Source organism: Salvia splendens, chromosome 20 (assembly GCF_004379255.2).
Source record: "Salvia splendens isolate huo1 chromosome 20, SspV2, whole genome shotgun sequence".
In the NCBI taxonomy this organism is placed as follows: Eukaryota; Viridiplantae; Streptophyta; class Magnoliopsida; order Lamiales; family Lamiaceae; genus Salvia; species Salvia splendens.
In genome coordinates, this window is record NC_056051.1 from 17670140 (window position 1) to 17696373 (window position 26234).

A 26234-nucleotide genomic window follows, 5' to 3' on the forward strand; every position below is an offset into this window, starting at 1 on the left:
ACTCTCAAATGCCTCAAACTAATTGGGGTTGGACATAAATTATATACAATGATGTTGGCCAAGACCACATCGGGAACGCAGTCGACACGAACATGGGTCGTTCGAGCCCTGGCCCCGACTCTATCTTGAGTCCTTCATGGCCCGACCCTAATTGGGGCTCATCCAGGCACAACCCAAAGCCACCTGAGCTCTGATACCACTTCTTAGGATCTGATATTGTCCGCTTTGGGTCAAGTCCGCACGAATTTATTTTTGGGTCACTTCCAACTTCCCCCCCCCCCCATCCGATATGGGATGGGTTTGTACCCAACACATATATCTTCCAAGTATCGGAAATGTATTTTAGCCGCAGTAAAATTTTCTATACTAAAGTCCGAGTTTTTGTGGTGCTCGCAGTGACAACATCGCTGGTGGGCACCAACCATGGATGTGGAGCACCATTGCTTTTGCATGTCCTAATAATCTAAACTACATTAGTAGTGTACATTTTTATTTTTTTTTACGTATTACTCTCTCTGTCCCTAAAGAATATGCACTATGAGTTCGGTACAGATTTTAATGCAAAAATAGTAAAATAAAAGAGATTATTAGTTGAAAGAAAAAAAAAGTAAATAAAGTATTATTAGTTGAAAATGTGTCTCACCTCATTAGAAAAAAAAAAGTTTCAAAATTGGAAAGTCTATATTCTGGTAAGACGAATTAAAAAGAGAGTGCATATTTTTATGGACAGGGGGAATATTTACTTTTTCTTATGTGTATAAAATGATGGGAATCACTATTCTCTATATTTTGAAATTATTTATTTTCGCGTTCTTGTCCAAATTAGAACACAAATACTATCCTTCACCTTCACCTTCACCTTCACCTTCACCTTCACCGCCCTAGCTATGTAGTTTAGCAAGATTAATTACCTATTGTTCTACTCTTCCTGTATTTATTATAACCATTAGCTCAACAATTATAGTAATCAAGAAACTCCAAAACACCAAGTAGGTATGCTTGGACTAATTATCTTCAACATTATACGCCACATCTACATTATCAATCACCGTCAAATTACATTCAACCACCCCAACTTCCTACTCCAATAAAATCCTACCCCTCACATCACTTCCAAAAATAAAATTAAAACATAAAATTGTGAAATGAATTAATAGAAAAGAACATAAAATTGCTTCACATAAACAAAACCAAATGGATACCGTAACAGCAGCGGCAACACTCATCCTCACTATCTCTTTCCTCTCCACAATCCCTTCTCTCTCCGCCGCTCCCTGCAATCCCCAATCATGCCACCCCGCCTTCGGCCCGGAGATCCGCTTCCCTTTCCACCTACTTCACCGCCAATCACCCAGCTGCGGCGGCAGATCGGGCTTCGAGCTCCGCTGCAACCGCCAAAATCAGACGATCCTAACCCTACCTCACTCCGGCGCCTTCGTGGTGGACCACATAGACTACGCCTCTCAAGCGATCTTCATCAACGATCCGAACTCGTGCCTGCCGCGCCGGATCCTCAATTTCTCGGCCGCCGGCTCCCCGTTCCGCGGCGCATACACGAGGAGCTACACCTTTCTCAATTGCTCCTCTGATTTCATGGATTACGATCCCGCTCGGTACACGCAGCTCGATTGCCTGAGCGGGAGGAACCACACCGTTCTCGCGATGAGATCGGATTCAGCGGCCGCGGCGCCGCCGGCGACGTGCAGGAGGATTAAGAGCGTGAGGGTGCCGATTGAGTGGGAGCTGTCGCAGTTCGAGTGGACACCAATGGATTTGAGGGAGGATTTGGAGCTGGTGTGGAATGATCCGCTCTGCCGGAATTGCGAAATTGGGGGCGGGATTTGCGGATTTAGCGAGGGCTCGGTATTTGCCTGCTTCCGCCATTCTGATTCCGGTCAGTGATTTTGGTTTTTTATTTTTTATTTTTTATTTTTGTTTTCGTTTCGTTACTCTTGAGTTTTCTGCAACTGCTAAACAAGAGGTTAACTTCTATCATTGAGTGATTGAGCACCGCGAAATTTACTCCTAGCATTTATTTAGCCACATACCAATGCCAAATTCAAGTCAAAACAATATATTTAGATTTTAGACTAACCTATATAGATTTCACTATTAATGGATCAAAATCTTCTAAAAACATTGCACATTATTAAAAATGTGTAGTGAAGTTTAGAAAATTGTAAACATAAAGTCTCATCGAAGATGACTCGTTTTTATTTTTATTTCAAACCTTACTCTCTATGGAAATAGGCCGAATTCCCTTTTTCGTCCATCTATGAAAAGTGAAAACCTTTCCATCTTCTCATATACTTGGAGTATCATTTATGGGTCCCATCATCCATCACTATTTCAAGTTTCAACTAGTACTTCCTATTTTTCTATTTTACTTTATTAATTACGCATTAAAACCTACTCCTTCTGTTTCATAGTAGTAGAGACATTTTGACATTTTGGTGCGTTCCATAATAGTGGAGTCATTTTCATTTTTAGTAAAAGTCAACACATTTTTCCTCTTTCTTACTTTTTTCTCTTTCTTACTTTTCTCTCTCTATCTTTTCCCCTCTCATAGTTTATTACTCCCTTCGTCCCAACTAAGTTGAGACAAAACTTTTGGGCACGTAGATTAAGAAATTGTGTTGAAAAGTAAGAGGGAGGGAAAAAGTAGTAAAGATAAACAGAGAGTAAGTAGATGGTGGAATAAAGTAAGAGTGATTGAATGTTTTATTTTTTTTTGCTAAAAAAGGATTACTCAACTTAGTTGGGACATCCCAAAGAGAAATACGACTTAACTTAATTGGGACGGAAGGAATATCTTTTTATTTATACGACTCAACTTAGTTGGGACGGAGACCTCTACTACTATAGAGCGGAGGAAATATATTATTCCTAAATAGTCTATTTCTATGAGCTTGAGGAAGTATAATTTTTAAGACCAATATCAAAGAATCTCCATCTCACAAAAGTTAGGCTTGTATTTACTTTTTGATTTAGTAACTTTAGCCTTTTAATGTACGAAAGAACCCAAAAAGAGGGGGAAAAATACTACTATTATTACTTAATCCGTTTCACAGGAATATGCATTTTTTCTTTTTTAGTCCGCCCCACAAGAATATACATTTTTTTAATTGGAAACTCTTTTTTCTCTATTGAGTTGGGACATATTCTCTATTAACAGTATTTTAATTACTTTTTCTTTCAACTAAAATTTTACTTTACTAATTGTGTACTAAAACTCGTGTCTAACTAAAATTGTATATTTTTGTGGGACTTATATAAATTGAACTATTGGAGTTGAAATATTTAATTCGTGAGCATGATATTTTCAAGAACACCTATTTGCGAATTTAATAAGTACTACTTCTAATAACCTGGGAGGTTTTCGGCACCCAAATAAATGCGAGTCTAAGCTATTTTGCTATCTAGTGAGAGTTAAATAATTTTGTTTGACTGAGTCCAAATTTTTGAAGGTGGAATTTAACTGTATGTGATCGCAAATAATCCAATGTAATAAAATCGGATTCGGCCGCGAATTAGTGTGTGGTTCTTATCTAGTCCGGTCCTGATCCAGGTATACAAATTAAAAATCATTACGAAGTTGTGCTGTTCCACACTAATGGACCGATATTATATTTTTAGTTTTTATTTAAATTTGTTTTGCGATTATAGCTGGTGTAATTATTTATTCTGGAATTTTTAATGAGAAGAGTTGGGTAGAGAAGCTTTTCTTTGTTGTCGTGTTAAATTGTGAATATGAATAATTGTGATTAGGATAATGTTTGCAAGTGGTGTGTTATATTACTAACTTTTTAGAAAGCAAATTCTGCTAACTCATCAGTATGATGACATTATAAACACATTATGTCAACAAAGCATACATTTTAATGTCATCGTGTTGACATTTATAATAATACAATGCATTGATGAGTTAGCAGAGTTAACAACTTAAGAAATTTAACAATTGATCACACCTCATGTTTGCAATTTGCATATGCTTTAAAATATAAAAACAAATGTGTAAATTAATTTTATATTTCATATGCTACAAAATTGAAAATTATTAATCTTTTGCATTATTTTTATCAAATACTAATATATATTATTATCATTTACAAAAATTTGTTCTAATATTTGAAATAATTTTATAAAAAAAATTGTAAGTATTGGACATTTGAAATTATTGATATTTATAGATTTGTTGGCATTTAGTTTTAAGATTTTCAATATAAAATATATTTCTTTATTTAATATTCTAGTGTATAATATAATTTAACTATATATATGAGTATTTTAAAGTATTTTTGCCCGATCCTTAGGTATGGTTGGTCCAACAGTTTGAACCGTGAAGTGATAGCTTCATTTATTCGCTTAACGGTTCACTCCCATTTTTAAAACATTAGGGATGAGACTGTTTGGACCATGGCAAAAATTATTATATTAAACACTGTGTGTAATAAAATTGTATGCGTTTCATTTAAATTGTACTCCCTCCGTTCCGCAGTAGTGAAGACGTTTCATTTCTGTAAGTGATTTAAGAAAAATTGTGTTAAGTGAGTTAAGTAAAGGAAGAATAAAGTAGGAAATAAAAAAGGTAGAGAGATGAACATATAATAAAGGAAGATATAGTAAAATAATAGAATAAAGGAAGAGAGAGTAAAATAAGTGAGAAGAAATATGTTGACTTTTACTAAAAAGGATATGACTCAACTATTATGGAACGTACTAAAATGGCAAAATGACTCCACTACTATGGAACCGGGGGAGTACGTGTGTTAGTTCAACACGTGATATTTTATATAATGATATGCAAGAAAACATATTTTTATATTAGAAGATCATGATAAATTATGATAAAGACAATTAATTAAGCAGTGTAAATAACTGTAATCTAAGCAATGCAGAGATATGCCCAATTATGTTTCTCTAATGATTGGCGTGCAGTTAGCATCTCAGTTATAACTATGTTATGTTTGGTATAGGTCTTCCAAGGAGTGCAAAATATGGAATCATAATTGGAGTAGGAATACCAGGATTAGTATGTCTTATAGGGCTCATATGTTACGCTTGCGGCATGATTCGAGCTCTCAACCTCCGAAGTAGCCTCAACTCCAACCTCCCGATGACAATCTCCGACCAAAGCCCTGTGATTAGGTCAGTGAGCGGCCTCGATGGGCCCACCATACAGTCGTACCCGACGACTGTGCTAGGGGAAAGTCGTAGACTTCCCAAAGCAAATGATGTTTGTTGTCCAATTTGTCTCTCTGATTACCAACCAAGAGAGACTTTAAGAAGTATTCCGGAGTGCAATCACTATTTCCACGCAGATTGCTTAGATGAGTGGCTTAAGCTCAATGGCTCTTGCCCTTTGTGCAGAAATTCGCCGGTCAGCTCAGTCGCCACCCCGTGTTTCTCATTGTCTGTCTCGTCTTCTGGTTCGTCCCCATCAACTTCACGTATTTCTTAGAATTTGCCTAGCTTTTCTCACTCCACTCATTTTTGTAATGTTTTGTGTACATAATATATATGAATTCTTTGACAAGAAAAAAATTAAATATAGTATACTCTCATATGAGTTTTTTTTTTGTTAATATTTTGCAAAATGTTTAAGCTAAAAAGACTATGAACTAACATAATACAAGTAACTTAAAATATTAGCAACAATTAAAAAAATAAGGAAACACATGTTCTATCTAATACTACTAGTATAAAAACAAGAAAATAGAAGCAAGCGAGCAATATATATAAATGCATATTTTTTTTTGTAATCCTCATCCACATATCCACCAAATAGTGGTGATATAACTGTGAAATGAAGTTTGTCTTCTTTGTTAAAGTATGTATATCTAGTTTAGGTGTTAGCTAGGAATGGAGCTCTGTAGATAGTTGTCCATAGTGAATGTTGTTGTGAGTTGTTGCTACCATAATTTTAGTGTGGATTCTTTAGTTCCATTGAAGGTCAATTTTTTATTGACTTGAAAATCCTCTTTTTATGTTGCTTTTATTGTTTCTTACAAGAATAAGTCTTGGGCTATCTATGCCATGCTTGGATTCGTATATTTTGGCATCAAAGCCAAGTTCTTGTTGTTGTAAATTTATGATTTTCTGATTTTTATTGATATTTGTCCTTTTGCCTATTTCCTTTTGTTTGGAAATAATTATTGTTGTGAGGTGCGTTGAAATTTTAACTATAGAAACTTAGATATGTTAATTGCATTCCTACAAAATGAGCATACATTCCATTGTTTGATTGGTCAATTGAATGTACGAAGTTATTGAATTTGAAGTTAAATTCAAAAATTTTCTACATTGGGGTTATTTTTCTCTATTCTAGATCCTTTAATCTTGTTGACCTTGGAAAAAACCCAGGGAAAGAGAGAAACCCAACGGATCGATCGTTGACCTCGGCCAGTGACTCCAAATCGTTCCTTCTCAATTTTATGCATTTTTTCAAATCTTTTACTAACAAACACGTCAAAATACCAAAGTATACAATATATGAATATCGGACCATAATTAATATGTTATACATTCGAAACGAGTCTAATTCAGGCCTTAGAAACATATAAATTTTGTGTTTAGTTCCAAATGGGTAGGTTCAGCCCAAACGCCCACCCAGTTAGGTGGGCTCTTGTAATTTCCTAGATTGCATGTTTTACGTCGTATTTTAGTCTTTCATGCTGTGTTTTCCTTTCTAAGAATAAATAGCCATTTATGGCGCATGCATTCTAGCTTAAACTTACTTGAAACTATCAAACGAATGCCAGATGGATCTATAGAGAGATACAAAACACGACTGGTTGCAAAAGGCTACACGCAGATTTACGGAGTTGATTACGATGAGACTTTCTCACCCGTAGCAAAAATGAATACCATTCGAGTGTTACTCTTAGTTGCTACAAACAGGAACTGGCCACTCCACCAATTTGACGTAACAAACGCATTTCTGCATGGGGACCTGAAAAGAGAAGTATACATGGAAGCAACCCCGGGATTCTCTGAGGGATTTGAAAGGGGAGAAGGGTGTCGGTTGAAGAAGACTCTCTATGGACTCAAACAGTCACCAAGGGTTTGGTTTGGGAGATTCAAAGAAGCCATGACCAAGTATGGGTTCCGGCAGAGTAACTCGGATCATACCCTGTTCTTGAAAAAGAGAGACGACAAAATCACACGCCTATCATCTATGTAGATTATATGATCATCACGGGAGACGATACAGAAGAAATAGAGAGGCTAAAAGGGAGCTTATTCCAGGAGTTCGAGATGAAAGACTTGGGGAATCTTAAATATTTCTTGGGGATAGAAGTGTTGCGCTCTGAGGGAGGAATATTCTTGAGACAGAAGAAGTATATCTTGGACATTCTGGCGGAGACAGGGTTGATTGATTGCAAACCCACCGATACACCAATTCTAGTGAACCACAGGCTACAGATCTCTGATGAAGCTGAGTTAGCGGATCAAGGCAAGTACCATCGCCTAGTGGGGAAGCTCATCTACCTTTCTCACACTAGACCAAATATTGCTTATGCAGTGGGAATAGTGAATCAATTCATGCATCGACCACAAAAATATGACTATGAAGTTGCATTGAGGATCGTGTGGTATCTCAAAGGAACTGTCGTACATGGGATAATGTTCAGAAAAAATGAACACCGAGGAATTTAAGGGTTCACCGATGCTGATTGGGCGAGTAATCCAGTCGATCGAAAATCAATAGCCGGATACTTCACGTTTGTTGAATGTAATCTGGTAACATGGAGGAGTAAGAAACAAAAGGTGGTGGCACTATCAAGCGCAGAAGCTGAATTCCGAGGGATAAGAAGTGGATTATTGGAGATCTTATGGCTAAGAAGGCTGATGGATGAAATTGGGCTCACACAAGACATGAGTCAACTAAATTGTGACAACAAGACAGCAATCTGTATATCCGATAACTCGGTACAACATGATAGAACAAAGCATATTGAAGTCGACAGACACTTCATCAAAGAGAAGTTGGAAAGTGGAGTTGTGGAGCAACCATTTGTTCGGTCCGAAGAACAGCTAGCCGATATTCTCACCAAAGCCGTCAACGCAAGAAGCCTCATGAACGTACTTGGCAAGTTGAGTTTTGGAGATCCCACCACTCAACTTGAGGGGGTGTGTTAAGAAAGGAAAAGATACCAAGGAATAATCTCAATTATGCTCCACAATTATACTCCAAGAATAGAATAGGATGATTGATATTTGATTGATATTATACCATAATTACACATGTATCAACCCTATATAAAGGGTTAGTCTCTGCAGTAATAATACATCAACGAATTATCAATTTCATTACTTCTCTCATTATTTCCTCTACTCCTAAATCATGCCTGATACACTATTCAAGGTTGACAATCTAAATAAGAAGATCTGAAGCTTGAATATGAAAGCGAATACACCTTGGATTCCGTATTTTCAAGTCTAAGTTGTCCTATAATTTTCAAAGACAAAGCGAGAGAAGTTTTCAAAATAGAAAAAAAATAAAATTAAAATGTATGGAAGAGAAGAATGTGAAGGTGTGAAGAATGAATGTATTTATAGATAAATTGTCATATTAAAAAATAAAATATTAAGCACACTACATTACACTCTGCGATTAGCCTATGAAGAGTTTGCTCATGCCTTTGAACTATCATTGAGCACGAGAAAGCATGCTCAATATAAGATGATGAAAAAATGATGTGTGTTGCCCGATTAACAAAATTATAGACTTGAGTTGCATAGCACCTTATTAAAACTTAGATATCTTCATATTGGGATAAATATAAAAATAAACTTGTAGGAAAGAAATGAATATGTATTTAAAATTTCACGTGACTCGATTATTGGCTGAATATAATTAAATTCTAATTTCTCATATCACTCGCATCTTCCAGAGAGATACAGAGAATTGTGGAAGCTATTAACGAAACTTAAACTATCCCAATTTGTCTTTTCTTTGGAAGTTAACCAATCCAATCTCCCTTCCTTTTCCACAAAACTAGGATTCAATTTACACCAATCATATCAACCGTGTTAATAATAAACCCCAGCCAATCCTCTTTAGTCTTTTCCACACACCAATTATTGAAATTCAACCTTACCCTTTTCCTTTTCCCTATTTTACACCTGTTACATAATTCAATTTACCTTTGGGGGATATGATGATCTTTACAGAGTTGAGAAATTGGAATGTGAAATTAATTTTGACTGCAAATGAAAATTATTAGTAAGTGAGTAGTAGAGGTAGTATTGTTTAGCAGTATAAGTTTTTTAGGAAAAATATAAGAAATGAAATAATTTCTTTATAACTTATTTTAGGAAAATAATAAGAAGAGGAAAAGAAGAACTTTAAAAATGAATGAGTTTTAATACAACATTAATAAAGTAAGAGAGAAAAAAAAGAAAAAAAAATAGTAAAGTGAAAGGAAAAAAATTAGTTGAATTAATGTTAATGGAATGTGGGATCTATTTTCTAAAACGGAAAGTTTCTATATTTAGGAAAACGAACAAAAAAGAAAAGAATTTATATTTTTTAAAAACGGAAGGAGTAATAGTTAGTTAAAGTGAAAAATAAGTACTCCATCCGTCGTACAATAGATCACATATTTGGGTAACGGCATGAGATTTTATGAAATGTTATTTTGTGTGTTAAATGGAGAGATAAATTAGTACTCCCTCCGTCCGCCATTAGGAGTCTAATTAATGGCGGCACGGGTTTTAAGAAATATTAAGAAAAGTGGGTAGGAAAAAGTTAGTGGAATAGGTGTCTCACTTGTATATATTAGTTTTAAATGAAATGTGAGTGGAATGAGTTAATAGAAGGTGAGACCTTATTACCATTTATGATAAAAGTGAACCGAGACTCCTATTCGCGGACGAACTAAAATGAAAAAACGGGACTCCTATTCGCGGACAGAGAGAGTATATGTATATTAATGTGGAAGAGAATTTTTCCAGAACAGGAAATGTGACATCTTTTTATGTGGCACAAACTTAAAATGAAAGCGTGACATTTATTATAAAATAGAAAAAGTAAAATAATACTACTTTCTTTGTCCTTGCAAGTTGAGCTGTTTTTCTATTATGAACATTTTTAATATAATTGAGTCATTTCTATTTTTTTACTTTATTATCTCTTTATTTTATGTTTTACTTTTTATTATTCACCTACTTTTGCATGCACAAGTTGAACATGAATATCACTTTTACTTATTATCTATTAATAGGGGTAGAAGAATAAAATAGGAGCAGACTAAAAAAAGAATAACATATTTTTAACAGGATATGGAATAGTATTAATATAGGCAAGTTGCAGTTGCCAATGGCGGTGTGTTTTGGACTGTTGTGAAATCTCTGACTTTGATACTCATTCACTTCCTCTCACCCACTTCCACTTCTCCTTCTCCCTCAATTTCGCAATCTCCACCGTTGATTCCAGCCATGGTCGGCGGATCCGAGGAGGATTTCATCCGGAGGCACCACAAGCACGACGTCGCCGACAATCAGTGCTCTTCCTCCTTGGTCAAACACATCAAAGCTCCTCTCCCCCTCGTACGATTCTACGCTGCTCAGATCTGCGATTCATTCCCCTCAGATTTGACGATCGATTTCTGATTTCTGCCGCAGGTTTGGTCGCTCGTGAGGCGCTTCGATCAGCCGCAGCGCTACAAGCCATTCGTCAGCCGGTGTATTGCGCAGGGCGATTTGCGGATCGGAACTGTGAGAGAGGTTAATGTCAAATCGGGGCTGCCTGCTACCACCAGCAAGGAGCGCCTCGAGCTGCTCGACGATGAGGAGCACATTTTCAGTGTGCGGATTGTCGGCGGAGATCACCGCCTCAAGGTATTCGCACTTTCGCTTTTCATTCAATCGCCTACATTTCCCCAATTTTGCATTCATGATCCAAATCGACGCTAATTAGGCTTCAATTTCAATTTTCTAAATCCAGATTATCGCTTATTCAATTCTCAATTGCTGGTGCCAGATTGTAGCTAACATAGCTTGAACAAAATTATGTGACAATCATGAACTTTAGTTTTTTTTTTCAATTTAGAAATACATTTTGTCTGATACATTACTTGAATATGTAATTGGCTGGTGATTTGAGAGGAGTGAACAATTTGGGTGATGGTATGAGCATGGAGTTTTTTTTCCGATTGCAGAACTACTCCTCTGTCATCACCGTCCATCCAGAGACGATTGATGGAAGGCCGGGGACAATGGTGATCGAGTCCTTCGTTGTGGATGTACCGGAAGGGAACACCAAGGACGAAACATGCTACTTCGTCGAGGCTCTGATCAAATGCAACCTAAAGTCGCTGGCTGATGTCTCGGAGCATCTAGCCGTGCAGGTCCGGACAGAGCCCCAATTGGTAGTAGAGTCCGGTGTTCAATGATGGTGATGCTCTATATACATATATCTAAGTGTGAAATTGATAGAGTGGCGTGGGCGTGGCTCCTCCTCGGCTGTCTTTCAGCCATCTCCGATCCCATTTGAAGGGCGAATGTTGCTTTAGTTTCTTACAATCTGTTTCCATGCTCGTCGGCCCAATCTCGTTGCATCCGAGACCATGGTCCGCTTTGGTATATGCTTCAAACCTTTGTTTTGTAAATATTGTAGGGTAGTAAGATGAATTACTTTGATATGTTTGGAGATGGATGAATTTGATGTTACTTTTTGTGTTGTGATTAAGTTGTGATATGTTTTTTTAGAGAATACACCCCTAATTTAGGAAGTATTGGAAATGTATCATGATTAAAAGTTGCAATTTAAACAAACATCAATCAGCCATTGTGATACGTGAATATCTCCAAGAATATCTCCAAATCTCTTTTATTTAGTTTAGTATTGATTTAGCATATCTTTTCATATTTATTAGGATTATTTTCTTGTTCCTTAAGTTAGGGTATCCACTATTATAAATAGTGGACATTGTTATTCTTTTGAATCATTCAATCAAGAAATAAATTACTTCCTCTCAATCTCTCTATTCTCCTTTTTTCTCTCGTCCAACTCTTCCCCCAAACTCTCGTTCTTGCAAAATCGTCCGGTTGAGGAACTTCTTCCTTCACAAGTGGTGCTTTCATTGAGAGCTCTTCCTCCAATTACGTCATGATGTCACGCAACTATGCCGATTATCAGTCCGGACAGCTATTTTACACATATTGGCAACAGCCATATCAATTCTACGCTGCCCAAAAGCCGCCCACTCATAACCAATACGTCGCTGCTCGCTCATGGCAGTAGAACCGTGCCTCCTTCGACCAGCGGGACAGGTACCCCCCGCAGCTAGACCCAGACCCGCCCGACTCCGTGGATTGGTGGCAGCCATACCATCCCTACAACCAGAGCACGCTCGCTGCCCGTCAGCCTCACGCGTATCAGCCGCAAACGCAGACCTTTATCACACCCTTCGGACAACAAATTTCCATCGACATGGACCTAATCGTCCACCAACGAAATCCTGACGCCGGGTATCACCAAGGTCATCCGGAGTACCAGCCCCCGCGCACTCCGTCTCATTGTTCAGATTTTTATGGACAACGTCAGACTCATCCCGAAGGATATCATCCATGGCAGCCGAGTTACCATTTGGCCGGACAGCCACGGCAAATCGACCAATCACTGAGCCACCGCAGAGCGCCACTGCCTGCCGCTGTCCCGCCATAATCCGGCTCCACACATCTGCCTCTACAGGCCAGAAAGTTTACTGATTCGGAGCAGCAACGTGATCTCCACAATATTCCTAGTCTCAAGGTTCGATCGCTCTCCCCTGCCCAAATAGCCGCCGTAAACGATTACAACGAGAAGTTACGTGTGTATAGATTGGACCAAGCCGCCCTGCTCGCCCGTGTGACCGCAATATTGATGACAAAAATCTAGCTGAGGATGTTCCCGAAAATGTTGCTCACAATGGGGGCGCTAATCTAGAGGTTCCAAAGGACGAGTCCCTAGAAGAGATCGTCAAGCCAAACGACGAGCCCCTGGAAGAGATCGTCAAAACGGACAATATGCCACCGAAAGTGATCATCGGGTCATATGATGAGAAGATTGGTGATCTTATTGTTCCAGAGCATCGGGAATTGGAAATACAAGAGGATATAGAGACTTTTGTTGAAGAGAATGTTGTCTGCTATGAGGATATCGATGTCCTAATTACTGGTCTGTTTGATAGACATATTGGAGCAACACAGATAAACTCCAAGAGTTCAAGATCCCATATTATGTTCACAGGCATAATTGAATCATGGTGCCGGTCAAGTTTGCAAAGTTCGATCCGTTATCAACAACGACGGCTCAAGTTTGATCCAGGAGGAGAAGCTTCTGTTAGCGACCATCTTCATGGCTTCGTGGTTCCCACCTTGAGGACAAGGGGGATTTTCAACCGTGGGGGAGTTGATACGTGAATATCTCCAAGAATATCTCCAAATCTCTCTTATTTAGTTTAGTATTGATTTAGCATATCTTTTCATATTTATTAGGATTATTTTCTTGTTCCTTAAGTTAGGGTATCCACTATTATAAATAGTGGACATTTTTATTCTTTTGAATCATTCAATCAAGAAATAAATTACTTCCTCTCAATCTCTCTATTCTCCTTTTTTCTCTCGTCCAACTCTTCCCCCAAACTCTCGTTCTTGCAAAATCGTCCGGTTGAGGAACTTCTTCCTTAATACATTGTTTTATAAAATGTTAGATGTAGCAATTTTTATATTACTAATTTTGTTGAATTGAAAGCTGTTACATTGTGTGCGATCTAGTTGAAGTAAACTTCCCTTAAAAGGAAAAAAAGGAAATTGGATGAGCGGTAACCAAAGCGCCCTCCAGTTTAGGTAATCCACAGACAAGTATAGCTGCCTATCCTTTTTTGAACACAATCTTGACTTCCAGCACACACCACAAAACCAGTTTTTTTAACCATTTTTATCATTTTCATCTGCTTTGGCGCTTATATAGTACCACCTCGTCTTTAAAAAATGGAGACCTTTGAAACAACATGAATTTTAATGCACAATTAGTAAAATAAAATAAAAGAATTGGTAAAGTAAGAGAGGAGAAGAAAAACGAGTAAGTAAGAGTGATGAAGAGAAAAAGTAATGGAAATATAATTAGTCGATTGTGGGGTCCACTTCTTAAAATAGAAAGTTTAGAAAGTTTCTATTGTTAAAAGATGGTCCAAAATGAAAATAATTTCTATGTTTAAGAGACGAAGATACTAACGATTTCAAGTTTTAACGTTTGGTTTTATTAGTCTAATTATAAGCAAATGTGGGTATCATGTGCTAACACATGCAACGAATCTAATGCTATAATTTCACAAAAGTAAAAATTAAATAATAATTATGGAGTATTACTTTACTATCAAATCAAAATTATTACTAATACAAGAATAATTTGTACTATCAATATTCTCCTATAATACTATTATGACTCGAGTCTTTTTAGAATGGTTTGAATTAGCCTAGATTTGTGCAACATGACCTTGGCATGAATAAAACAATGTCATTTTGATCAACAAATTATCATTTAAAATTTTATTCACTTGGATATCATGTGATTGCTACATATCGCATGAGTCTGATCAAGTTAGCTTATTCTAACAATTCTGTCCTTTCTAAACTAATTAATGAACAATATTGATAATTTGATATTTTTAATGTTGTTGGAAATCTCTTAGAGTAGTAACAATTTTTTGTAAACCATTTTCCCTTAATTTTGAATAAACTAAAAAGAGATTATGGGTGAGTATGTTCTGATTCGAATCCGATAAAAAAAATGATGTGGCATGTATATAGTAATATTAGTGAGGTACAAAAAAAAGTTGTTGGAGAGACATTATAGAAATTAGTGGAGCTTTATCTTGTCGTTCCCCTTCAGTTAGTATTATGCTTTTACTAAAGCTGTCATCCCAACTTAGAAAAGCAACTACATTGTAATCCCTCCATTCCATATTTCATGAGTCATTTCTCTATTTTGGTAAGTTTTAAATTAATTAAGTTATTTTTATTTTTAGCAAAAAGTAATTCTTACTCTTAATTTATTCTCTATTACTTTATTCTCTCTTATTTTTTTCACCATTCATTTAGCACACTATTCTTAAACTTCGTGCCGAAAAAAAATATCTCTATTAACAAGGAACGAATGGAGTATAATAATAGTGTTCCCTTCTAGCTCAAGTGATTGATTCCTTTTTTTGTCATTGTTTTGCGAAGATGATAATAAATACCTTCTTTATCCCAATAAATAATCCTTCTGTCCCATTAAATATGCAACATTTGCTTTACGGCACGAGATTTTATGTAGTGTTGTTTTGTGAGTTAATGAAGAGAGAGTAAAAAAAGAAAGAAGAAAAAGTAGAGAGAGTGTTGTTTCATAGAAACGTTTCATTTCTAATGAGACAGAGTGAGTATGAAATTTGGTTTCTGGCACGAGATTCTAAGCAATGTTATTTTGTGAGTTAATAAAGAGAGAGGGTAAGTAAGAAAGATAAAAAGTAGAGATAGTGTTGTTTCCATTTTAAAAAATGTTTCATTTTAATGGAACAAAGAGAGTAGTTAAAGTGAAGAGAAAGTAAAGTAAGAGAGAGAATAATATAGAAGAGAGTCGTATCTACATTAGTTAATGTAAATTTATGCATGGTATATAGGACTATAGGAGAGATTTTGCATCGTTTACGTATATAACACCGCTCGCACAAAAATTATTAGCGTGCATTTGATACTAGTACGAAATTGGGAAGTGAGTTTAGAATATATATGCTATCTCCGTCCATAAAGTTTGTCCCAATTTGAATTGATGAGGATAAAGAATTGTTTGACTTTGTATTAAATGGAAATATGTAATGAAATAAGGGTCACACATTGAGGAGATTGGGGGATGTGTTTAGGGTGTCCACAATAGGGTGGACATACCCAAGCCAAAGCCACAAAAACTTGGTCACCCTAATAGTGGACAAGCTCAGGCCATAAATTAATAATTTTTTTCATTCTTGGTACATTTTAATTTAACTAGAATAAAAATTATCGGACTATAATAATTTTAAAAATGCATAATTTAATAAAAAAATTAAAACCAAATCTTCGTTGTATTATAGATTGTCCGTCGATGATGGATCGGCCGAGGGACCACCGCCACCGCCGCCGCCACTTCCTCGTCAGCTTCACGTTGCACCTCTTCAACCAGTTCACGTTGATACTCATCATCGTCGGTATTCATTTTTTAAAAATAGAATTGAGATAAATTGAAAAGAGTGAAGATTAGAATGAGGCAAAAAAAATAGAGAAAAATGGGTATATAAGAAATAAGAAAATAAAAAATAAAAAAAATCGAAACTTGGGCAGAGCTGCGGCTCTCGGCCGCCACAATAGGGCGCCGCGGCTCGCGCCCAAGAGCCTCGGCCAGGCCGTCTCCGTGGCGTGCCCATGGGTGTCCCCCTCCCGCTGCGGGTCTCCCGTTCTCCAGTTATAGGGAGCCGCGGCCCAGCCAACACCTGCCCAGGAGTCGCGGCTCCCTTATTGTGGATACTCTTAATGTCTACTTTTTGTAAGATTCCAAACGTGACAAACTTTGTGGAACGAACGAAAATGGTAAAATGAGACAAACTTTATGGGACTGACGGAGTAGCATTTAATTTTAAATTTGTTGTTTGATATTACGAAAGTATTTTAGTACAGAATTAAATTTTAGTTTTAAATATTTTGAATTCTACACTTTGAATTGTATAGTGCAAAAGTAAATATTTGCAATTTTAAATAGTACTACTATAATTGGGTACATATCACATGCATACATTGCACATAAAACGCACACACAGCATACCATACACCACACTAACTCAAAAAATAAAAATATAATGCATAGTTATACAATGTATATAAATAAAATTTCAAAAATTATTCAATTAAAAATTAATGTCAAATTTTGATTGTATTTTTACTTACCAAAATGGTAAAATCATTCATCTATGTTTTCCACAACCATCTTCAGTCAGATTAACATCCCAACAAAACAAAGAGCATAATTTAGACCTCAAATGATTTCACCAACACACATTGCATAGAGAAATCTAGCCCTAATAATCGAGAACTTAATCTATTTCGCAATAAATTCTTATAATCCTAAGTTATTCCCTCCATCCCACACTAAAGAGTAAAGATGGTTCACTTTCCATTTTGAGTTGTCTCAACTAAGATACTCGTTACTAGAAACGAAAACATCAGTATCTCTACTTTATTCCATTTCTCGTACTTTACTCTCTTCATTCAACATACAAAATAAAATTGCATAAAATATCATGTCGCCCAAGGAATTAAACTCAATCCCCTATTAAAAAATTATGATTCATAAACTGCATAAAAAATTTTAGATATTAATCACTAATATCATCTCTAACCAGGGACGGAGATAGCGTTGGCCAAGCCACCGCTCACGCGGGGGCTTGGCCGGTGCCGAACTCATTACCCAGCCATGACTACCCCTTTCTGATGCCTTGTCTATTACTATGAAAGACTTAATTTTATTGTGTTTTGAGAAGAGAGAAGATGAATGAGTAAATTGCATCGGCAAAGAAGAAAGAAGAAGAAAAAAAATTGCAGATTGATTTCACAAATAGGAAGAAGATGATACGGCGGCGCGTGTTTGTTAGGTTTATATAAATTGGGTTTTTTAAATGGGTTTTGATTAATTTGATCAAATGACCCCAATTTAAATGATTTGGTTGGTCATTGAGATAGACTAATTAATTTATTTTATTTAAATAAATGTATAACGTAATTAAATTTAATTGGATTCATCTAAATTATATGATATACTTCAAACAAAAGAAGTATATATATTATATGTATATAAAATAACCTCTTTTCATAAATTACATAAATCAAATTAAGTGAGAAACAACAAAATTACAACAATTTAGATTAGTTTTGCTTCTAATACCTCTTTTCATAAATGTACCTCATTCAACTTAATAGTATTTTATTTCCTTACATCATGTTCTCAGATTTCAAACAATATTAATTTTAAATTTGATATCATATTTTTTTTGTTTTATTTAATTTTTAAAAATATAACAGAACAATGGCTCAAATTAAATAAATTGATTACATCTCTCTTTCTTTCTCTATATTTATCTATATTATAAATTACTTCTTCAATATTATTATTATTTTAAATATTTAAATATTATTATAATTTTATTAAATTTCAACACCAGTTAATTTGTATTTCTAGTTCCGTCCTGTCTGTCTGTAACATACATTTAGTACTCTTATAATTATATTATGATAGTAAAGCTTTATGTTATAAAGTAGATTGACGGTCAATAATGGATTGGTGATAATATAAGCGACAAATTTAATGAAGTGGCGTTAACAATTCACATTAATGCGACAAGCCGTGGGCACATGCAAAATTTCGGACACTAGCTAGCTATGTTGTATACTTATCAGTCACATGCACTCTTTATTTCAATACATCCAAATTTTATTGTTTTGGGATTTGGGTATGCCTGCATTTCTTTTGTTTCTCTACCAATTCTTGATTTACGTAGTTTCAAAGTGCTTAGGTTTTAGAGCATTTTAGAGTGAATGAATTTGGAATTGCACAAGTCTTGTGTCGTGACTCGTATGCAACATCATTTTACGAAAAATTAACTTTGCGTTTCGATTTTATTTGTGAGAGACAAATTTACAGCTTTCCAGATCACTAGAGTTTTGCATAATTCGGATGGTTAATTGTTGTTATTACATTTATTTATTCTCCACTCTCGAGTTGGAGTCACAAACAAACACCAGATTCTCTTTGAAAATAATTATTGTTGGAATTTAACTGATACTAAACCAAATAGTTTTATATGGAGTATTTGTTTTATATAAATTGTGAGTTAGAGGAAAGTGAGGTGTATCTACCATTTTTTCTTATTAAAGTTAATCGGGATTCCTAATGGCAGACATACTAAAATGGTATTCCGAGACTTCTAATGACATACGGAGGGAGTACTTCCTTTGTCCCATCTTAGTTGGGATATTTGGTTATCAGTGCAGAAACTAATAAACTAGTGTTTAGATGTAATGTGTAGAAAGAATAAAGTATGAAAGATAATAAAGTAATACTAGAACGAAAGAAATACGCCTACTAATTTGAGAAAATAAAGTTTTTACTATAGAAAATTATTCAAATAACTTGATACATCCAAAATGAAATACAACTCGACTACTATGGAGTATAGAGATAGTATGCGTATAGTTGATTAAAGATTATAGATTACTAAGAGCATTGGCAAGGTATATAGAAAAGATATGTAATTATCATCTATACCTTCTCAAAAAGAAAAATAAACTCTTCCAAAAAGTATCAAATTTCAAAAGAATAAAGGAATATGTAGAAAGGTAAAGTATTTTCTAAAATAAAAAATTGTACAAGATGCATTCCCAAATATAAAGATGTATTTCTTTCAGTCGCATTAAAGATTACTCACTTTTCTTTTTAATTTGTCCCAACAAAGATGACCCATAACTAAAAATGGAAACATTTTTTTTCTCTACTTTATTCCTCTTTCTTATTTTACTTTCTCCGGTTCACACACAAAATAAAATTGCATAAATTCTTGTGCCGCCCAAGAAATGAGTCATCTTCCTTGGGACCGAGGCTTCATATACCCTTGAAAAATGATTTTTCATTAAAAAAAAACAAATATGGTATTATAAGATTTTACCTTTCCATTGATAAAAATGTAAAAGTACCTCTTTAAAATGAAAAAAATGTATAATATCTTTTCATACCTTTTCATACTGGAGTATAATTTTTCTATGAAAAAATATATACTAATAATAGTAAAGATATAGAACAGATAATGTGACTGCCAATAATTATGTTCCATTTTAATTTCTCACTTTATAAAATGAGAGAGAAAAAAGTTCCACAAGTTTATAGGATGAAATATTATGAAGTAGAGTACGTAGTGGTATTTCACAAAATACGAATGTTTCTAATAAAATAAAGTAACCGTTAAAATTGTGTATATGTTTCCGAATTCCAAAAATTCAATCGGCTGTCGCGAAATAATTACGATCACTATTTCCTGCTCAAAATTTCTCTCTCTCAATTCGCGGCAAAGACAAGAGCATCACCTCCATTTTCAGCTCTCCGCTTTGCACATACCACGTACAGTCTCATTCTGCTTAGTCTCTGTGCGCTCTTTGGCTTCGCCTCTTTTTTGTCCTCTTCTGTGTGTTTTCTTCGTCAAATGCAATCCATAACTAATTATTTCTCCATTTCGTAATCGGATAACTTCTAATTTCTCGTTTTTTACTTTTTTTTTAAAAAAATTTTTGGTTAACTGCAGGTTATGCTCTGTGCCTCCATCAATCCTAGAAGATTTGCATTTGGAATTTTTCTTCTCGGACTATTTCCAGATCTCTCTTTACCTTTCTGCGTCGCGTTCCTTTCTTCAACCAAAAATCTCTCACTACTCTCTCCTTGTTGCCTTGTGTTTGTTTGTTTCCTCTCACTAAATCAGCATCCAAAATCTCTACGATTTAGGTCAAATGTATCGTTGTGATTGTTCATTTTGGTATTGTGTTGGAGCGTTATTACTATTGCTAATTAATTTTGGAGAATTCGCGAATGGTGAATGGGCAACTTGCTCCGGGATCGTTCCGATGAGCTACCGGAACGATAAGATATCGATTACGGACTTCGGAGGCGTAGGCGATGGGGTAACGCTGAACACGAAGGCGTTCAGGGAAGCAATTTACAGAATTGAGCATTTGAGAAGGAGAGGTGGCTCTCTGCTTTACATTCCTCCCGGCGAATATTTAACCGGACCTTTCAATCTCACTAGCCGTATGACTCTCTACTTGGCAAGAGGCGCCGTGATCAAAGCCACTACGGTATCTAAACCTCTTCATTATTCTTTGCATTTTATGTTTCTGCTGCTGCTTTTGCTTTGTAATTGTATCAGAGTTTTAGGAAGTTCAGTTTGTCTTGCATAGAATTGTAGTGTGCTTTTTTAATTGGGGCAAAATGGTGATGTTTTTATGTTGAAGCCTAGTAACTTATGCATTTGTTGATTCTACTGCTGAATTGTGCTTCAGCTTGAGGACAAGCGAAGCAATGCCGTTGTAGTTTCTGTTTGTGATAAGCATGATTAAATGCAAAGTTTGTGAAGAGGATTGGAAATGGGGACCATATGGTGTATGTTAGTTGTGATGTATCGTATCAGGATGTGTCTCGGGTTATGTTGAAAGAGACCGATAGCTTTAAAAGCTCGATTTCCGGTAGTAAAGAATCATGGCCTAGGAGGCACTGGGTTTGTCATGTGGACCAAGGTGTAGCTGGCTGACTTTATTGCATGTGAAGCTCTTTCAAATGGAGTTTTGTATTCCAGCTGTGATAGTGGAAAAAACCAGCACTGTTTTTTTGCAGAAAAATTAAGAAATGGACTGTGTAGATGATGACATGGACATATATGTAGCTGCAGCTAACTCTAAATAATTGCTTCTGTGAGACTTAGAACTGGAGTTTATATCCAGAATACCCAGAAACCCACCCGAGTCTGCTATGTATTACTCAATCTATCGTCTTAGAGGCGAATGAGCTTACTGTTTGCTTTAGAAGTGCTTCCAGCACTGTATTTATGTTTCATAAATCATGCAGTAACTCTTCTGCAGCAATTAGTTTACATTTCTGATAGAATAGAAGTTAAACTTCACTGGTTATGAAATAGAATTAATCTTGCTTGTAATCACTTCTCACCAGTCTTTGACATTTCTTGTTGGTTAATGCTTCAGGATGTTGGGCGGTGGCCATTGATAGCACCGTTGCCCTCGTATGGAAGAGGAAGAGAACGGCCTGGGGGAAGGTATATGAGCTTCATCCACGGTAACGGTCTACATGATGTGATCATCACAGGTGAAAGAAACTTGTGGTCCATATATATCTACCTAGATTCTACACGCCTTAGTATGTAAAAAAATCTCAAGTCAACAGAATGTTTGCCTCTTGATAGGGGAAAATGGAACAGTCGATGGCCAAGGCGGCATCTGGTGGGACATGTGGAGGCGAAGAAATCTCAAGTTTACTCGACCAAACCTTATCGAGTTCATGAACTCGAGAGGCATTATCATTTCCAATGTCATTTTCAAGAACTCTCCCTTTTGGAACATACACCCTGTTTACTGCAGGTAATATCTGAATGCTCACAATATGTTTAAAATTTATAAGAATAAAACATGTGTTTGATTTGAACTCCCTCTTGCCAGTCATGTTGTGGTTCGATATGTAACGATTCTTGCCCCTGCTGACTCCCCTAACACTGATGGTATCGATCCAGGTATAAAATCGAAAAGCATTTCGTTCTTCTGGTTTCGAATAGTAGTATCTGATCATTCTTTGTATTTTGATTATTTCGTGATCCAGATTCAAGCTCCAACATATGCATCGAGGACTCCTTCATATCGACCGGGGACGACCTAGTAGCTGTGAAGAGCGGGTGGGATGAATACGGGATAGCATTTGGTCGCCCCAGCCACAGCATCACCATCAGAAGACTAACCGGATCATCACCATTTGCTGGCATCGCAGTTGGAAGTGAAACCTCCGGTGGCGTGGTGGACGTCCTGGCAGACCACATAACTCTATACAACATGGGGATCGGGATACACCTCAAGACCAACGTCGGCAGGGGAGGGGTGGTGAGGAACATAACTGTGTCGAACCTCTACATGGAGAATGCCCGGACAGGGATAAAAATCTCAGGCGACGTAGGAGACCACCCGGACGAGTACTACAACCAGAACGCCCTCCCGGTTCTCAAGAATGTGGTGATCAAGAATGTTAGGGGAGAAAGAGTCCAGCAACCCGGCCTCATCCACGGCCTTAAAAACGCACCGTTCACTGATATTTGCCTCTCCAACATACATCTCGGTGGCGCACGGCCGTGGCAGTGCTCTCATGTGATCGGAGCCGCCGTTCAAGTTAGCCCCTCGCCGTGCGCTCAGCTCTCCTCCCGCCAGCAGTTAGGTGCATGCTCCTCTTCCTTCTGAATTCTCCCTAATTTGTAGCTTATCATTTTAATATGAAGAGAGTTTTCTAATGTGTTATAGCAATTATTTTGTTTTCATGAATTGAACACAATGAATCACACATTAGCAAGCATAAACATAAATGGACGGAAATTTATTTACATACATATATATATATATAACAGAAGTGGTAACATACACATATCAAAATATCTAGGAGCAGGGGATTATTATTGGTGAGCCATAGAAGTTTCTAGAAATAACTGTTCAAAAATTTACGCACGCCCTTGAAGAAAGGGGATTTCTTCGGCTTCTCTTCCTTGATCTTATTTCGGATCATGAAACGTTGCCTCAGTTTCTTCAGCTTCTTCTCGCGATCGAAACAATCGTAATCGTAGCGTTTGAACACGGCTTTCTTCACCCGATCAACCTCCTCTTCGTTGCTGCGGCGGTGGCGGAGGTGGTGGTGCATCCTCATCCACCGCTCAGGGATCCGGTTGCCTCCGCCGTGAACAGCGGGCTGCTTGAAGTCGGTGTTCTCGCCGGAGGCGATGAGCATGTCGTTTCCGAGGGAGATCTGGTGGTTATCCCTCTCGCCGGAGGCGATGAGCATGCCGTTTCCGAGGGAGAGCTGCTGGTTATCCCTCTCGCCGGAGGCGATGAGCATGTCGTTTCCGAGCTGCTGGTTATCCCTCTCGCCGGAGGCGATGATCATGTCCTTTCCGAGGGAGATCTGGCGGTTATCCCTCACGGTAGGCTGCTTGAAGTCGGTGTTCTCGCCGGAGGCGATGATCATGTCGTTTCCGAGCGAGATATGCTGGTTATCCCTCATGGTAGGGTAGAATTTGAAGTGGAGGCGGCAGGGGCGCTTAAGGAAGAGGCGGTTGATCGGGCGGAAGGTGATCCTGGTCATCGGAGCGGAGGAGACGACGGCGAAACTAGGATCGGTCTCCGCGTTGGTTTTGGCGTCTGCGTCGTTGATCGGTTCGCTGGGGAGACGTTGCGCGGGAGCGTCATCGCGGAGGGGGAGAGCGACCTGCGCGGCGGTTACGGTGAGATCCAGCGGGGAACGGGCGAGTGAGACGGTGAATAGGCAGAAGAGAGCGGCGGCGATGATGGCGGTGCGGAATTTCGCCATGGTGTGAATTAGGTCGTAATTTGAGGTATGGAGACGATCTTATATTGGAGGGATCCCGGGTAGTTCGGGCAGGTTGGGAACCCTAGTGGACTAGGGGGGATGAGAGCGGGCAGTGGGGTTGACCTGACACGTGGCAGGAGACTATGCTATCTTGGGCCCACTATTTTTTGCCTCCCTCAAACTTCGGAGTAGTATTTTATTCTGTTGACAAAATAATTAATTTGTTCTCGACTTCTCTCTCTAACTCAAACTTCATATTTTCTTCACTTAATTAATTAACTTCATAATTTCTTCACTGAATTAATTAACTTCATATTTTCTTCTCTACATTTATTTGGGAGAGGGGGTGGAATTAGTGATGTGGCTGCAGAAGCTTTCTCATTTTCCATTGGAGAAACTATTGTTGGAGATCAAATTTTGGTTGGGATATCACATATCTATTGTCATAAATTTATTATACTTCCTCCGAGAACTATATTACAATTATCTTATAGTGGCCAATATAGTATAGTAATAAAAATTTGTAGCTATCTAAATAAAAATATGGAAATTGTAGTTATTATGACTTTAATATGTAAAAGAGTGAACTACAAAAAACACATCTACGTATGGATGTTCGAACGCTGGAGGTACCTATGTTTCAAAAAGTGTAACAGATCCCTCTATGTATGAGTATAATATAATTGGGGTCCTTTTTCACTATTTTTGGTATTCCATGCCCTTCTCGCCCTCATTTTTTTTCAAAATGCTACCCATGGCATTTTAGTCCTTCCATGTATTCATCATTTATTTTAGTATATAAAATTTGGTAAAATTGATGAATTAATATACTTAATAATTCTAGGTATCATATCATCCTACTATAACATAATTTACGGTTTACTTAAAAAAAAAATATTTACAAAAACATATCTAACTAAAATAAAAACATATATCATTTCTATGATAACTATTGATAAGTAATCCGTATTTTAATTTATCAATCTAATTAAATTTAAAATATTTATGAATTAAATGAAAATATAAAATAAACATATTATATAGTAATAAAAATGAGAAAGACTAAAACACCCTTGGAATGGCATTTAGGTAAAAAGTAAGCGAGAAAAGAGCATAAAAGATAGTGAAAAATACTCCATTCATCCATGAAAAATAGAGCACATTTGCCATTTTTGGTTGTCCACGAAAAATCGAGTACATTTAAAGGAAAGTTTTCAACAACTGTTACATTTTTCCATTTTCTCTTACTAATAATATGAAACTCCACATTCCTCTATGGACTCCACATTCCTCTTACTTTTTTCCCTTCTCTTTACTTATTTCCCTTATCTCTTATTTTACCAATTCTACATTAAATGACTAGGACGGAGGGAGTACTAATAAGAGAGAAATACAAATGACTTGGCTGATAGAATTGGTATACTGAAAAGCATATTTCGAGCATGTTGCACGGATAGAATTGCTTGTATACAATAAACTCTATAATCCACTTTTAACCCAAGGCGAGAAGAAGTAATTTTATTGCGTTGGTGTTTGCTTATGCACATATAAGATGTTTCTCAAACATTTAAATGTATAAGAAGCAAGTCTAATTCTTCTGCATAGTAGACTGGTCGTGAACGACGTTCACAGAAGGTGACGCAGTCGGTCCTTTGTACAAGAGAAATAGAATATCACAACCTAGATAGACTTTGGCTACCTATCGTGATAGGTTACAGTGTCAGTCTGCATGTTTCCTTACCTTAGGAAATAAACGACACTGGTGTGGTATAGCACTGAAGGATCTAACAGTTGAGACAAGTCTTTCTTGCTATTTACTGAAAGACAAGGTCTCAGTGATTGTTATTTCGTAATCATTGTTGACATAACATTGAGCATACGATATTGATTATGCACTACTTTGATTTATCAAATGGTGCAGATTTTTCGCAATCTAAGAATCCTGATATCTTGGGTAGTGGTGATCAATGTCTAAAGGTGCTAATATTGTTATTGCAATGAATCGTGTGCTGGGTGAGTCCAGTTTGATAATATCCTCTAGAGGTCTTCAAAAAAGGTTTTATTATTCAGA

General features: G+C 36.8%; 3 protein-coding genes across 4 annotated transcripts; all 3 read left to right on the plus strand.

Annotated features, from left to right (window-relative positions):
• The first annotated feature begins 1057 nt into the window (after positions 1 to 1057).
• On the plus strand, positions 1058 to 5585 carry LOC121780881 (putative RING-H2 finger protein ATL21A). Its single transcript, XM_042178524.1, has 2 exons — positions 1058 to 1894; positions 4977 to 5585. Exons 1-2 carry the CDS (start codon positions 1195 to 1197, stop codon positions 5459 to 5461), a joined length of 1185 nt encoding a protein of 394 aa, XP_042034458.1. The 5' UTR covers positions 1058 to 1194; the 3' UTR covers positions 5462 to 5585.
• A 4725-nt stretch (positions 5586 to 10310) lies between these two features.
• On the plus strand, positions 10311 to 11695 carry LOC121780694 (abscisic acid receptor PYL8-like). The gene is made up of 3 exons (XM_042178324.1): positions 10311 to 10554; positions 10630 to 10845; positions 11166 to 11695. Exons 1-3 carry the CDS (start codon positions 10444 to 10446, stop codon positions 11397 to 11399), a joined length of 561 nt encoding a protein of 186 aa, XP_042034258.1. The 5' UTR covers positions 10311 to 10443; the 3' UTR covers positions 11400 to 11695.
• Positions 11696 to 19953: 8258 nt separating this feature from the next.
• On the plus strand, positions 19954 to 23127 carry LOC121782823 (probable polygalacturonase). Of its 2 annotated transcripts, none has more exons than XM_042180784.1 (6): positions 19954 to 20190; positions 20346 to 20892; positions 21793 to 21913; positions 22011 to 22185; positions 22264 to 22334; positions 22421 to 23127. In XM_042180784.1, exons 2-6 carry the CDS (start codon positions 20548 to 20550, stop codon positions 23044 to 23046), a joined length of 1338 nt encoding a protein of 445 aa, XP_042036718.1. In that variant the 5' UTR covers positions 19954 to 20190; positions 20346 to 20547; the 3' UTR covers positions 23047 to 23127. The 2 variants fall into 2 exon arrangements, with proteins under 2 accessions (XP_042036718.1, XP_042036717.1); XM_042180783.1 differs by having other exon boundaries at positions 19954 to 20164.
• The last annotated feature ends 3107 nt before the right edge of the window (positions 23128 to 26234 follow it).

Excerpts from the sequence above, each read along its gene's own strand:
- LOC121780881 (XM_042178524.1), top strand. The coding sequence starts at position 1,195 with ATGGATACCGTAACAGCAGCGGCAACACTCATCCTCACTATCTCTTTC. Across the intron at positions 1,895-4,976 it reads CTTCCGCCATTCTGATTCCG|GTCTTCCAAGGAGTGCAAAA; the intron begins GTCAGTGATTTT and ends TGTTTGGTATAG.
- LOC121780694 (XM_042178324.1), top strand. The coding sequence starts at position 10,444 with ATGGTCGGCGGATCCGAGGAGGATTTCATCCGGAGGCACCACAAGCAC. Across the intron at positions 10,555-10,629 it reads TCAAAGCTCCTCTCCCCCTC|GTTTGGTCGCTCGTGAGGCG; the intron begins GTACGATTCTAC and ends TTTCTGCCGCAG. Across the intron at positions 10,846-11,165 it reads GCGGAGATCACCGCCTCAAG|AACTACTCCTCTGTCATCAC; the intron begins GTATTCGCACTT and ends TTCCGATTGCAG.
- LOC121782823 (XM_042180784.1), top strand. The coding sequence starts at position 20,548 with ATGTATCGTTGTGATTGTTCATTTTGGTATTGTGTTGGAGCGTTATTA. Across the intron at positions 20,893-21,792 it reads CCGTGATCAAAGCCACTACG|GATGTTGGGCGGTGGCCATT; the intron begins GTATCTAAACCT and ends TTAATGCTTCAG. Across the intron at positions 22,335-22,420 it reads CACTGATGGTATCGATCCAG|ATTCAAGCTCCAACATATGC; the intron begins GTATAAAATCGA and ends TTCGTGATCCAG.